We start from the raw sequence: 15,758 nt of genomic DNA, 5'->3' as shown, positions 1-15,758 counted from the left end.
TCTTTTCTAGATTCTCAAGTTTCCTTGCTTTCATACTTACTACATAAACTTCTTATTATTATTTTATTAATAAAATTACGTATATATTATCATATAATTAAATATTATTTTAATTTTAATTTTAAAATATTTAATTATATGATAATATATTATTATTTATTTATAAAATTATACACATAGTATTACTTTTGTTTTATTGAGTTGTGTTTCGTACATAAATTATATGTATAAATAATAATATGTTACTATATTATTGGATATTTTATAATTAAAGATAAATTAATATCTAACTATATTATGATATGTCATTATTTATATATATAATTATATATATTATTTAAGTATATTAATTAAAATAGTCTTTTTTTTCCCTTGTATACATAAATAGCCAATTTTTTTCTATTATATATATAGTCGTAAATTTAAAATCTCTAAAATACCCTTAGAGTTTGTACTATAAACTCATCCAAATAAAACATAAAGCTCACCCACTTACTCATCAAACCAAAACTGAGATATAAGATAAAATAAGACGAAAATATGAAATTTTTTGATGATTTTGTCAGTAAAAAAGTTGATTAGATAGTTAGTTAGAATTACTGACAAATCTCAAAATCTTTTATTTTTAAAGATAAAATTAAATTAAAAATAATTATATTTATAAAATAAAAAAAAGGGTATATATATATATAAGATAAAAAATATATTTTAATTAATATTCCTAATTTTATTATATTTTAATTCCTGCTTGCGTCTTTTTCTTTCACATTCAATGGTTGTTCTGTTCATATAGATTAGATCTCTAGCAGCTAACTTTACTTTTTCTTAGCAGCAAGCAGCGTGTTTCCCATTCATCATTTCTAACATACATCTTTCTTCCCAATTTTGACGGTGAGGCGAAGCTTCGAGTTGTTGGAGTGATAAAAGTGAGATTTTAAAAAAAAGTCTAATTAATGATACAAATTTCTTTTCGTGATTATTGAAATACTAATTTTATTTATTAAATATAATTAATTTAGTTTAAAAAAATAATTTGATTGAAATAAAATTTTGTTTAACCGTTAAAAAAGATTTGTATTCCAAATGCTTAAGGGGGTCAAAAACCTTGCAAATCTTTTTGCCCCCTGATTAATTTTTCTTTACATCCTAATGACAAGTATATTTGGTATTTAGTCAATTCACCAAGTTTATAAGTTACCCGTTCTATTTTAATATCATACTCTAAATTTTATGAAATGTTGACTCCCTTGACATAAAAAATTATGCATTAATATCACATCCATTTCAAAAGTCTTTAATGTTCAACAACTTGATATACATATCTCATACATGAAGTAGAAATTAATTCAATTAATTAGTGAGGTTGAATTGAATCTATAGATCTATTTAAAGTAAGTAGGTTCCCATCAGCTTAATGACATGACTAAATAGATACACATTATAGTTATGATGTAATTAAATTTTAAATTATTTAATTATATAATAATATATATAAAAGGTACAACTTTTTATATATTAAAAACGAATACGAATATATTGTTTCCATGCATTAAATTATATAATGTTGTATTTTAAATTTAAACCCATCAAAACAAAGCTAAGTTGTTGAAAACAAGAACCCCACCCTGCCCTTTTAGAATTAAGCTTATAATTAAATTAATAGCTTAAACTATATAATATATTTGAAAGGTCAAAAAAGATACATTCTCCCCTTCGTGCATTGAAAAGTCATTTTTTTCTCCATTTCTAAATTAAAATACATGATACACTTAGGATCACTTGACCTTAGCTTAAGACAAATGAAGTTGCCAAATCTGAATACTAGCGTTGATGACCCAAAAAAAAAAAAAATACAAATTTAGAGATGAATTAAAAGTTCGAATCCAAATAAGCTACTAAAGAGTGATACTCATGTTGAGTGATTGGATATAAAATGATAGAAAATCACAATATGAATATGAAGATTTCGAATTAGTTATCTCTTTGAAAATACAAATTTGGATAACACTGAAAAAAATGATAAAACTTAATTTGTGACAATTTCAATTATTATTGTATATTGTATTTTTTTAATCATTCAAGTCCGAATCAATAACTCATATTGATTATTTAGTTACAATTTATATTAATCATACTTGTTAATTATAATTAATTTCAAAGTTTTAAGTATTGTTTATATTTTATGATTTAAATTTTATATAAAAGTATTTTATGGGTATAATAAAATTAAACACAAGACCCTTGGGGTCAGAGTTGGATGGGGAGGGCCTCGTGTCCTAATTGAATTTGAGCTATCGAACATTCTGGTCATTCAAATGTGACGGCAGGGGTATTATGGTAAATAAGTGCATGCCCATATAAAGTAAAGCAAAATAATTCAGATATCTTGCGTTGTCTTCACATTTTGTGATTATTCAACAATAATGAAACTTAATATAAGGTTTAATATGAATATGTGAACAGAAACCTACCTGGTAAAAGGGAAACAAAAGTTACCTACAAAATTACTAACGTTGGTTGCAAGCCAAGCCAAGAATTTACTGGATGGTAATTATACACTCCAAAAGCAACCAGAAGTCACGGAGATTCACTTTTTTCTTGATGAAAAGGGCTTCTCTTAAATTGACAAAATAACGGCATTTGAAATGGCAACTTTATTGGAAAATTTCAATTAGACAAGTACATACTCAAAGTAAAACCATATATATATGAAGCCCAAAACGCTTACTCCCACCCAAAGTTTAGTGTATTCTCAAATTTTCACTAATAAAGTTTCAAAAACTTAAATACTCACCCTTTAATTAAAATTTTCTGTTAAAGATAAAAATATTATTTAATTAAAAATATTTAAAAAATTAAAATTTTATTACATTTTAAAAAGTGACCATTCCCCCTAAGGGTTTTTCCATTTTTCAATAATTATCTCGATTTTGATTTATAACAACCTTTGTTATATCTTCTTATCTCGTTAATATTCTAACATTGATATATATTTTCATTGGACAAAGATGATTCATTTGCCAAGATTGATGTTAGAAGAAGATGACAGAGGGCTTGTCTTTTGGTGGGAATAAGTCTTTTGACCTATATAAATGAGGGGATGACCATCAGTTTGTTTGACCTCAATGATTTAAAAACTATAAATTGGACAAATTTAAATTAAATAGGAAAATAAGTAAATTAGAATGAACCACAATTGAACCATCTTAGATTACAGTTTGACTTCTAGTTAGGTTACTCTAATCAAACCCATGGACTAACATTTACGTAAAATATTAGTATTTTGGGGGAGCTGGTATCCTAAGGGTTGAAGATGCGCATTTGACCACCAAGCCAATTTTCATTTTCGGTTAACTTTAATCTATATTTAATATTTATAATTAAATATTTAAAATTATTTAAAATATTATTCTTAATATTTATTTAAATAATACATGAGTTTGACTGCGAGCTGACTCAAAGTAATCTTAATATATTGTTTGATGGAAAAAAGATTTGATTTTTATTTTTTATCACTTGAATAATTTAAGTAATGCTTGTTTACCTCACAAAACTGACCTCTTTTATGAAGAAGAAATGAAATTAAAATAATATGTTAAAAAAGATAAACGAATAGATCCTAAATCATTGTGTGCAAGTTTAGCCAAGATATTGCACTAACGTATTCTTAGGGAGTGGGATTGGACTATTTTTTGAAAAAGAATCCGATGTTATGCTTGGATGAAATTTTAGGAGATTGGGATTGGATTGGACCCATCCCAATTTCTTTTATTGGATATAAAGAAAAAACTTATTATAATAATTTTTTTTTTTGAAAAAATTGTTCGTTGTTGGGTTAGGAAAATGTAAAGGAGCTTTCTGACAATGAGGAAAATTAAATAAAATAGGTTAAAAAAAATTGAGTTATACTTTTATAAGCAACCTAGAGGTGGATTTAGACCGGGCTAAACCGAACACTCTTTGGTTCAAATTCAGTTTGAATAAAAAATTATTCATCTCAAATTCATTGAGCGAAAATTAAATTTGGCTTAGATGAAAAATGACTCAACTAGGTTTGATTCGAGTTTGGCTCAATTTTGTAGCTCAAATCAATGACTTGAATTCATAGCTTGGTTTGTTTCGAATTGATGGTTTAGATTTGTGGCTTGAATTCATGATTCATTGATATAATGACGTTGTTTTATATAAATAATATTTAAAATTTCTGATTTGACCCATAAATTCGAATCGAATCGAGTCACAAATTTGAATTGCCAATTTGAACTACTGAATTAGAGTTGATTTGAGCTATGAATTTAAATTACTGATTTGAGTCAGATTTGAGTCGAACTGAATCGATCATCCCTTGGTTTGAGTTTAACTCGATTTAAAAAATGAGCTAAATCTTTTAGCTCGAGTTCGGTTCAAATTTCAATCAAATGAATTTGAGTCAAGTTAAATTAAACCGAGTTAGTTTTTGAGACCAAGCCAATTCAGATCATATCTAGGCCTAAACAAACCTATATTTTATGTTAATAATACCTGTTTCACTATATTTACCTTTTCCTTCGCAAATCTCTTCTCAATAAACTTATATTTTGACTGTAAAATATTGGAAATGGTATTGTGATGATTTATTATTTAACATATTTTGCCGTTTAATATTTGTGATTTAACCAAATTTTATCTAAAAGAGTCATCATCAATAGAGATAAAAATTGTGCGCAAACTAGGGTTAGATTCGAGCCGAGCTTGAGCCAATGTTTTCGAGCTCGAGCTTAATTATCAAAGTTTATAAATTAAAATTTTAGATATAAAACGATATTATTTTGACTAATATATATTAAAATGACGTTGTTTTAATAATAAATACTCGAATTCGAAGAGAGCTGAGCTCGAGCTCAAGCGAGCTCGAACTCGGTTCAGTTCGAATCCAACCCTAGTGCAAACGCCTAAAAGATATAGTTACGCAAATACAAATACAAATGCAAAATAAACTTTTTATGCAAAAGTTATCATCTACAATCAATTTTGTGTAATCGATAACTTTTGCATTTGTGTAAATAATGACTTTGAGTGACTTTTACATTTGTTTTAAAAAAAATAAAACTAAACTTATTTGGCTTAAAAAAGGTACAATCGTTAAATGGTTTGCCTATTTTATTTGATTTTCCAATAATAATTTATTAAATTGGGTTTTAATACAAAATAAAAATTTAAAGACATTTAAGAGCTGGGAAAGGGATATTTCTGACATTTAACATTAATGGAAATATATATGTTTTTCTGGGGCTCCTATCTTATCTCATCCGCGTCGCGGCTACACCGATCCCAAGTCGGAATTATATATATTTTTTCATTAAAATTTTTTCTTATTAATATTTTTATAAACTATAATTAATATTAAAATATTATTGATCAAGATATATAAAATAATAATTATTTAAATATATATTTTATAATTTATTTGACAAATAATTTAAAACATATCCTTTTAATAATTTAAAATTATTACTAAAATATATTTTTCATATATTAAATTAATTTGTCATACATTAAAAAACTTACTTTATATATTTTTTATATTAATCAGATATTAAATCTTTTTAATCTTGTCAAATTAAGAAATTAATTAATTAATTTAATTTTCAAATTCTTATTTCATTATATATTTTTTTACTAATATTTTTCATATAATTTGTTATTTTAAATGAAAATAAAGTATTTTATCAGATAAAAGTATAATAAATTTAAAATTATATTCATAATATTTTAATAAATATGATTAAGTTATTAATCTAATTATACCTATATCATTTGAGTAATGTTATTTATATAATTTTTGTATATAATTTTATGCATAAATAATAATATGTCATTATATAATTAGATAATTAAAAATTAAAGATAAAAAAATATCTAATTATATAATGATACATCGTTGTTTATATACAAAAATTATTTACATAGTTTATTGATATTATTTATTATATTATTTTGAGTAATATTATTAAAAAATTAGAATTTTTTCTATGCTACCTTATTTTTATGAGTAATACTATATATATTTACTTTAAATATATAAAAAAAAAATATATATTATTATATAATTAAATGTTATTTTATTTTTAATTTAAAATCATATAATTATATAAATATATATTTATATTTATGTATTAAGATAAGTATATATAATTTTATTATATTTATACAGAGGATAAGTATCACCCAAGCCAAAAAAAAAAAAAAAACCCTAATATTTTAACTTTAATTAGGAACCGTCCATTACCTTTTTTCTAGCCATTATCATTTATTTTTTATTTCTCTGGTCTTTTAATTTTTCCTATTGTACCTTTCTCTTATTCCTTTCCTCTTCGACGAAAATTTTGATTACAGTAGCCAGTATTTTACACTTGCCTCCTCTTTCTAATTTAAAAAAAAAAAAATTTCTAATTGTCAGTTTTAAGTTTGACCGATTAGTCAGTGGTCAGCCGTCTGGCCACAAGGCGAACGCGTGACTTTCAATTGCAATTTACAACATAATGAAGATGTTATTTTCACGCGCTTTGAGGAGAGTGAGTAACGTTGAATCTTCCTTGTACAGGTAGCAGGCTAATACAAAATCTGATCCCGTCCGTCTTCTCCTCAAATTCTCGAAATAGCTATAATTATAATTATTTATATTTGATGTTATTTATAAAGAATTATTTATTATTAGATAAAAATTATTTTAAGTATTTGGCGTTGAAAACGGAAACAGTAATGTGGGAAGGTAATTTGATGGAGGAGTCAACAGACGGGGTCAATATATTATTTTATAGGTGTAGGGGCAGGGACGTGAAACTAGGGTCAGTGCAGAAAATAGCTACTCGTTCTGAAACCAACATTTACCTGTGCGTGTAATTATGAAAAGCCTTATATATAGAGAACCAGCTAACTTTTCAGAAGAAGAACGCTGGGAGCGCCACCACAATCGGCGAACGCGTTTTTAGATATTTAAGAAGCTGGTGTTGATAATGGCGAGCCAAAGAAACAAAGGTATGTTTAGAGTTTCAGTCTGTGGTCAAGAACAGATTGAGCAGTTGTCGAGAGATGGAAGCCATTACAGTCTTTCAACCGGAGTTCTTCCGTCGCTTGGAGCAAGAAGTAACCGGCGAGTCAAGCTCAGAAGATTCGTTGTTTCGCCTTATGATCGTCGTTACAGGTGTTTTTCTTCTTTCTTTCTTTCTTAAGATTTGCGTCCGCTCTGTTCTTTGCTTTATTTTAACGATGGCGTTGTTGACCTATTTGTCGTAACTATTTGAATCAATATATATTTCTTCCCTGATGCGGAGGTTTCGGAAAAAAAGCGGCATTGAGCCCCGTGAAGCATTTTTTAAACTCAACAACATTGCAATTTTCAATTTCGTTTTACACTTGCTAGTTTTTGGTTTGTTTTCAGGCCATTAGCAAGTACCCCTTTTTTGTTTCTTCTGTTTGTAATGTCTTTTTTATTACTGGTTTTTTTTTTTTTTTTATAAAAAAAAATTTCTCTGCCTCCTTGAGAAAGAGTAAACAAAAAGCTCTTCAGAATCTTGCGGTGGCTTGTAGGTTACTGGTGTCTCAGTCTTGGCACCCTTATTTTATTTGTATTTGCAATAGTGTATTTGACATCTTTTGTTTGTTTGTATTTCCAGTAGAGTTTCCAGAGAATGGTTATTAGCTGACTGTTTCCATGAATCATATGGTTAATTTACTGCCAATTTCACTTTTTCTTCATTTTTATGTACGGAATTTGGGTGCGTGCTCCAAAAATGTGTTCATCTAGCGTGTTTTTGTTAAATTTTCTCAAGTCAGACCAAAGCAATTCCTAGTTTGACTCCTCTAGCTGGGAAGTCTGAAACAGTTTGAGCAACTGCAGTTTTTTTTTGAATCAATTCTGCACCTTGTTTTTCAATTCTATGTATATCTTGATCTTTTATAAAAAGAATTATTTTTGAAAGAGTTCATGAGTTGAAAATTGCTAATAAGAATCAAATAAAAGATTTGAATTGAGTTATAATCCCCTTCTATGATGACTATAGAGATAAATTAGTTGCAGCAACGTTTTAGTTCCTTTTGTTTTGCAACTAGTTATTTGCAAGGTTGCTAACAACTATACTAACAAGAAACACCTTTTGGCTAAAAGTAGCTCATTTTGATTGATTGTCGCAGGGTTTGGGAGACTTTTCTTGTCCTTCTGGTTATCTACACTGCTTGGGTGTCGCCATTTGAATTTGGATTCCTTAGAAGGCCAGAGAAACCGCTTTCCATTATTGATAACATTGTTAATGGATTCTTTGCCATGGATATTGTTCTCACTTTCTTCGTAGCTTACCTGGACAAAGCTACGTACCTACTTGTTGATAGTCGAAAGAAGATTGCTTGGAAATATACAAGTTCCTGGTTTCTCTTTGATGTCATTTCCACATTGCCATCTGAACTTGCTCTGAAAATTTCTCCTAAGAAGCTCCAGTCATATGGCTTATTTAACATGCTTCGCCTTTGGCGTCTCAGAAGAGTTAGTGCTTTATTTTCCCGGTACAAAAGAACTAGCTCTTAGCTTTAACCTAAGTTGTAAGAATTATTTTTTTTAACGGAATTTGATTTTGATATAATCTAGCTTGTTTATTATTTGTTTATTGGTCATGGCTCAACTGGCATTATTCTTTTGGAACAGATTGGAGAAAGACAGGAACTACAATTATTTTTGGGTTCGATGCTGTAAACTTATTTTTGTGAGTCCTAAATACTTTGGATATTTCTGTGAAAGAAAAGCAGTTTGTCTGTTTTAGTAAGCCATAATAAGTATAGGACTCTTATTGTAGGTCACTCTGTTTGCGGTGCATTGTGCTGGATGCTTCTATTATCTTATTGCTGCACGTCACCATGATCCACACAGGACCTGGATTGGAGCATCCCTTGGAGACAACTTCATTGAACAGAGCATTTGGACTCGATATGTGACTTCAATGTACTGGTCTATCACTACACTAACAACTGTTGGGTATGGGGATTTGCATCCAGTGAATGCAGGGGAGATGATCTTTGACATCTTCTTTATGCTTTTCAACCTTGGATTGACGGCATATCTGATTGGTAACATGACCAACTTGGTTGTCCATGGAACTAGTCGAACCAGAAAATTTGTGAGTTTGATTCTTGTTATATATTTGTAAATTGATTACTTACAACAGGTGAAGTTCCTGACATTGCTGGTTCTGTTAGAATGCTAAGTGTTATTTCCCTTTTTGTTTGTAATTTAAAAATATCAGAGAGACACCATTCAAGCTGCTTCAAGTTTTGCTCAGAGGAACCAGTTGCCTCTTCGCCTACAAGATCAGATGCTGTCACATTTGTGTTTGAAGTTCAGGACTGATTCTGAGGGACTCCAGCAGCAAGAGACTCTTGATTCTCTTCCTAAAGCCATCCGATCAAGCATTTCGCATTATCTTTTTTACTCTCTCATGGACAAGGTGTACTTATTTCGTGGGGTTTCCAATGACTTGCTTTTCCAGCTGGTAAGTCTCTGAAGTATCAGGTTTTCTCTTTGATTTTTCCAAGAGCAGTGAATTTTACTTTTTGATGGTCTATACTTACACTGCATCTTTATTTTACAAATAAATTTCAAAGGTCTCAGAGATGAAAGCTGAGTATTTTCCTCCAAAAGAAGATGTCATTTTGCAAAACGAAGCACCAACAGACTTCTACATCCTTGTCACTGGGGCTGTGGTAATTGCTGAACTTCTCTGTAAATTTTATTATTCAATATTACTGCTCTCTCTCTCTCTCTGGTCTTTAATTGTGCACCTAAAGTTGAAAACAGGTTGCAGTATGCCAACAACTGGAGTAAACAGCGTTTACATTGATATTTTCATTATATGAAACACTGTAAATAATGGAATCTGATATTTGAATTACTTTACAGGATCTATTGGTTCTCAAAAATGGAGCTGATCAGGCAAGTATTATCATACTAAACACTCAGGAAACTTATTTATTAATACAAGGATTACTTATGGATTGAAAGGTCCTTTTATCCACAAAGAATATAATAATTGTATTATGTTAAATAACTGCAGGTTATTGGCGAGGCTAAAACTGGTGAACTTTGTGGAGAGATCGGGGTTCTTTGTTATAGGCCGCAGCTTTTTACAGTGCGGACCAAACGATTGAGCCAGCTATTACGGTTGAACCGTACAACATTCCTGAATATTGTTCAGGCTAATGTTGGTGATGGGACGATAATCTTGAATAATCTTCTCCAGGTCTGTAGATTTAGGATGCTATATTTTAATCTTTACTGTATGTAGAACACTAGGTAGATCATAAAATCCTTTGATGCTTTGCAAATTCCATACTCTTAACAAATTAAAAAAAAAAAATTGTCTTAGTATATTCTAACAATTGTGGGTAGAATTCTATTAAATATCTGCCATAACTTTGAGACTAGAATCTAACATGTTCTACACAATTGTTTCTTTCTTTCTTGGTGGGTCAGCATTTAAAAGACCTCGAAGTCCAGGACCCAATGATGGAGGGAATTTTGTTGGAGACTGAGAACATGCTAGCTCGTGGGAGAATGGACCTACCTCTCAGTCTATGTTTTGCTGCACTTAGAGCTGATGATTTACTGTTGCATCAACTGTTGAAACGAGGCCTTGATCCAAATGAATCAGATAACAATGGAAGAACACCTCTGGTTTGTGAAACTATTTCTCTGACTTTTGCCAAAATCAAATTTTCATCACAGAGACTAATGTTTTCTTTTTTCCTTTCTGTACTTTTTATATGTGAAATAGCATATAGCTGCATCAAAAGGAAGTGAGAATTGTGTGCTTCTTCTACTTGATTATGGTGCAAATCCTAACTGTAGAGGTATGCTCATTAAAACAGTACATAACCAAGGCTGCATTGTGTGCGTATTAAACTTTCTAGATTGTTTTTATCATCTCTTCTTGTTTTCATCCCAAGTGATTCTTGAACTTTGCATTTTCTCCTGATAATGTTGATTTCATTCTTGAGAATTTATTTCTGTTTCTGTTATATGTTGAAGTATCTTGAATGTTTGAATTCAATGTTTAGTGTCCTTAGAAGTATAGGATTAGTTTCTCATTTTGTATTTATCATGTCTTAAAATGGGAGAGAGACGGATTGCTAACTATAATTTGGAGTTCTGATTTCTTAAATCTGAAGTTGAAATCATAAAATATATATTAGTCAGCCTTCTGATACACATATCAGCATAGGCATGCATGTGCAGATTTTGAAATTATTATAGTATTATAACTCCTTCCGTGCCGATGCAGTATTTGGTCATTCCTCTCCTTTCTCAATAGAGAAGTCTCATTCTGCTATATATTACCCAATTGAATAGTCAGCCCTCTGCAAGTTGTAGACCTTGATAAGTCAGATAAATGAACTTACATTATCAGGACCCTTTCATGTTTGTTGACTTAAAAACTCTGCGATTTGTTATTGTCCTTGTCATGAGGTCACTTTATTTGATATGCTACTTCAACTTATTATATGAGGCTTCTCTAGTCAACCATATACTACTTAAATCTGCACTTATCCTGCCACTTCGTAATTCTTTTAAATGCCCACAGATTATTAAATGTCCTGTGCTGTTGAGTTGTTGCCATATTCTTCCCCTTTGCTTTAATTATTTAGACGAATTTCCCCTTTCATTGATGGTTAAAGTACATGATTACTTAACATAATATTCAACCTAGAATATTTTGGGATTGAGCATTTAGACTGTCTTCATGCATAATATATTCAGGTAAGTGTTAATAGGGCCTGCAAATATTTCAAATGTGATTTACATTTAATTTCCACGAATGGCAGATGCGGAGGGGAATGTACCGCTATGGGAGGCAATGCTGCATGGTCATGAACATGTGATCAAACTTCTTATGGATAATGGCGCAAACCTTAATTCTGGAGATATGGGTCACTTTGCGTGTACTGCTGCTGAGCAGAATGACTTGGAATTACTAAAAGAAATTGTTCGGCAAGGAGGGGATGTCACAAAACCTAGGAACAATGGCTCCACTGCTCTCCATGTTGCAGTTTGTGAAGACAACGTTGAAATAGTCAAATTTCTTTTGGAACAAGGTGCTGACATTGACAAACCAGATGTCCATAGCTGGACCCCGAGAGACCTAGCTGATCAACAGGGACATGAAGAGATAAAACTCATCTTCCAAACTTTTAAAGAGGAGAGTAAAAGTCAACCTACTGCATCAACTCCTAGGCAGTCGCAGGGAGTTCACTACCTTGGGAGGTTTACAAGTGAGCCAGTTATTAGTGCTTTAAAACAAGATGGCTCGTTCCAATCTACAGATTCACCATGGAGCCAAAGTTGTCCACGGCACAGGAGTAATAACTTCCACAATTCACTATTCGGAATAATGTCAGCTGCTCAGACTGCGGAAAAAGACTTACTGTTTTCAGTTAATCATCCTAAACATCCCGTGAATAATGGTGTTAATTCTGCTAGAGTGACAATTAGTTGTCCGGAGAAGGGAGAAGTCGCAGGAAAGCTTGTGTTGCTTCCAGCAAGCATGCAAAAACTACTTGAAATTGGTGCTAAAAAATTTAAGATCTCACCAGCTAAAATTGTAAGTAAAGAAGGAGCTGAAATTGATGATATAGATGTTATTAGAGACGGTGACCATCTTATTTTTGTCAGCGATGGTGACCAAAACTCCTTGAACCAGGGGTTTTGTAGTAATCGAATATACAGTTAATGTGTAAATTTTGTTTTTGTTGTATTATGCTACAAGCAGGGTGGATCAAAAGATGGATGAGTCACCTTCTTATTAATTGCTTAATTCAGTTTTAAATATGATGAATCGAAATGTTAAAAGGAAAGTGTATTATGCAAAGGCAATGTATATATATATATATATTTTGTTTCTCAGTGCAGTTGGTAGAAATTAAGCCGAGGCAATAGGTCAAATGAAATTTCATTAATCAATGGATCTGGATTACTTTTGGGCTTTGTTTCAGATACCACTGTAAATAGATATGGTATATAATTTCCTTCAGGAGTACTGAAAAGACAGCAAAAATATTTCTCAGATTCTTGAGGAGGTAGGCCGAACTTCCCTTTTGAGGGAATCAATCAGACCGAATAGGTAAAATCTCGAATCCAATGATTAAATCTACAACCGTTGTATTAAATAATTCAATAGTTTGATTTTGAAATAATCCATACGAGTTTTGAATTCAAACCCTCTTAGAACCATATGAGGATTCTACACTTAACCATTCAAGCTACCCTTGGGGCTAGTTTGATAATTCTTTGTTCATGACTTTATGTCTTTGTTTCCTCATTTTCACTCTTGGTAGCAGCATTATTCAAGTTTTTCAGCTCTCTATCTGCTGTATGCCACAAAAATGAAATCCAATACCAGTGTCCCTGAAGTAAACATTAAGTATTACCAAATTCTATGATTTCAATAGAAATCATTATGACATCCTGCTGCCCAAAAACCTGTGATAGTTACAACTTATAAGCGGTAAAGGAAATGCTTGCATAAGAACTGAAAACTTGCAGCTGGGGTTGTGTCTATTTGCAGTGAGCCCTACCTGCGCCTGCCTGAAAGAGGAAAAACAGAGAGTGAATGTCTGCAGGTTAGTTTGTTATAGCAAATTATTTTTGTTGGAAATTCCCACAATGCATGACCTCTACAGTAAACAGAGAGAATGTAATTTTGAGATTTTGTGATTACCAAAAAACTCATGAAGATGCAATTAGGAAATAAATGCAAGAGTTTACCTCTGATGAAAGAGACTGTAAGTGTCCTGGGAATTCCAGAAGGTATGCTCACCATGCTAACACCATTTAAGGAAGCCTCCCAAGTCCCAACCATCATGTAAAAATCAATAGAAAGAAACAATCAAGTCACCCATTAACATGTTTATACTGGCAAGTATGTTAGATTTCAATGATTATGTTATGTTTGTTTGTTATTATATGATTTCAATGACTAGTAAGCCAGCCCACTGAACAGAATCTATAATAATCCTCATGCATACTGCAGAGCTGTCAAACATTCAAGCAAATATTAACATATAACTGGACAGACATTTCTGTAAACCCATTTTCCCCATTATCAGCTTTCCTAGATTTAGAGGAAAATGTTAACATTCTTTTTCTTCCTTGTAACAGCAAACAAAGTTTGCCGGACAAATATACACTGTAGCTTTTGCGTGCTGAACGATTTAAAACATTACAAATACATCATGTAACTTAGCCTCCCATCCATCGCTACATAAGCTTCATCATTTTCAGTCGTTCTTCATGTTCTGGATCCAGTTTAGATGGTGTATAACTACCATGAAGATCCTCCACAATGTACTCCTGCAATTGTTTTTTTAAACAAGACGGTGAGTGTTTGACAACTCTAGTATTGAACCATCATTGTCTAGGCAACCTACTTTACCCGATCAAGTAGTCCAGAAAACAATTTTTTACAAGATAGGAGTGATTTAACCGTTAGTATTACCTTTGTAAGCTCTCTTTTAGTAAGAATGTGGTAGTGTCGCTGCCAGATCTTCTGAATAGCCATTGTGGCAGCAAGGAAACCATAGGCTATGCCAAGAATGGAGAAAATGACAACAAAAATGATAACAAGGGAAAAAGATGCTTCCACAGATGCAGGAAAGCAATCCAAGATACCCCAGCCATAGCAGCAGTTTTGGCAGTTACTGTTGAGGGAGGAACAATGCAGTATGAGCATGAGCGCAAAAAATCCGAGCAGCACAAAGAAGGCCATGACCCCTGGTAACGTTCACACGGACAATCTCAGAAAACATGTGTCTATTGCATGCAAACATGCACATTCACATCAGAAGTTTCTACATTCACCCCTTTTATCCCTTGACAGAGACACCATGCAGATAGAAGATGAAAAAATAGCACACAATAACAAATGGAGCAACAAAATTAGGTTCCATTTCAAATACTCCAAACAAATACTTGGTGACAAATATGAAGCATTTCCAGACAGTCAATTAAGGCAAAAAATACTCCAAATAATCTCTCCCCACTAGTCACCTCGCTATCAATACTTTCCATCCTCACTACTCAAGTAGCTGAAACTGCCATCATCTCACCATCAAATTGACCCTTTTGGCTTGAACTCGGTATGAATTCAAGCCGAGTTGAGTCAGTTCGATTCGGTTCAGGTGTAGCCTTAATTCTCAAATTTAAGTTTTTCAGTTTAGTATCCACACCATTCAACTTACCCCTCACCAATTCTAGGTTCTTTTCCAACCCATCTACCCTAACTTCCATTCTCATCATGCTCGGACGCCAAAATTGTTAGGCACCTTGCAACTTAGCAATCAATCCTCACCCAATATAAATAAAATAAAATGATAGTAAAATGAAGAAAGTGGTGTTGTGCGTATTGATTAAAGGTTGTATTTACATAGAACAGTAAGGCCTTTTACATCATCTCCATGAAACTAGAAAAAGGAAACCAAAACACTCCCACGCTTGGCCTTCCAGAGCCCAACACTCTTCTTCCCACTGTTTGTCCGCTAAATAATTCTTTGCCCTTCTCATTTCATGAATCAGCATTTATTTCTGTTCATTCTCTAACTGACCCCCTCAAATCTTACCAAGCCAGTCTTCCCTTCCATGTGGTGACATTTGATTTCAAATGTTACAAGGAACATTTACAACATGATAGAACTTCATATGTATCTTGTACTTGAGCAAACAAAAATCCCCAAAAATCTTA

General features: G+C 31.6%; 1 protein-coding gene across 4 annotated transcripts; it reads left to right on the top strand.

Moving 5' to 3' along the window:
- Window positions 1–6,800: 6,800 nt before the first annotated feature.
- LOC123194882 (potassium channel AKT1-like) lies at window positions 6,801–12,876 on the top strand. 4 transcript variants are annotated; one of them, XM_044608370.1, is made up of 11 exons: window positions 6,801–7,183; window positions 8,173–8,538; window positions 8,678–8,735; window positions 8,826–9,146; window positions 9,273–9,518; window positions 9,631–9,729; window positions 9,926–9,958; window positions 10,080–10,265; window positions 10,499–10,699; window positions 10,800–10,875; window positions 11,848–12,876. In XM_044608370.1, the coding sequence occupies exons 1-11, from the start codon at window positions 6,996–6,998 to the stop codon at window positions 12,750–12,752; spliced, it is 2,679 nt and encodes an 892-aa protein (XP_044464305.1). In that variant the 5' UTR covers window positions 6,801–6,995; the 3' UTR covers window positions 12,753–12,876. The 4 variants fall into 4 exon arrangements, with proteins under 4 accessions (XP_044464305.1, XP_044464306.1, XP_044464308.1 ...); XM_044608371.1 differs by lacking the exon at window positions 6,801–7,183 and having other exon boundaries at window positions 8,173–8,574; window positions 8,678–8,721; XM_044608373.1 differs by lacking the exon at window positions 6,801–7,183 and having other exon boundaries at window positions 8,329–8,518.
- The last annotated feature ends 2,882 nt before the right edge of the window (window positions 12,877–15,758 follow it).

This window comes from Mangifera indica, chromosome 13 (assembly GCF_011075055.1).
Source record: "Mangifera indica cultivar Alphonso chromosome 13, CATAS_Mindica_2.1, whole genome shotgun sequence".
NCBI lineage: Eukaryota > Viridiplantae > Streptophyta > Magnoliopsida > Sapindales > Anacardiaceae > Mangifera > Mangifera indica.
The sequence above is the reverse complement of the archived record's forward strand: the minus strand, read 5'-3'. Positions and strand labels throughout refer to the sequence as shown.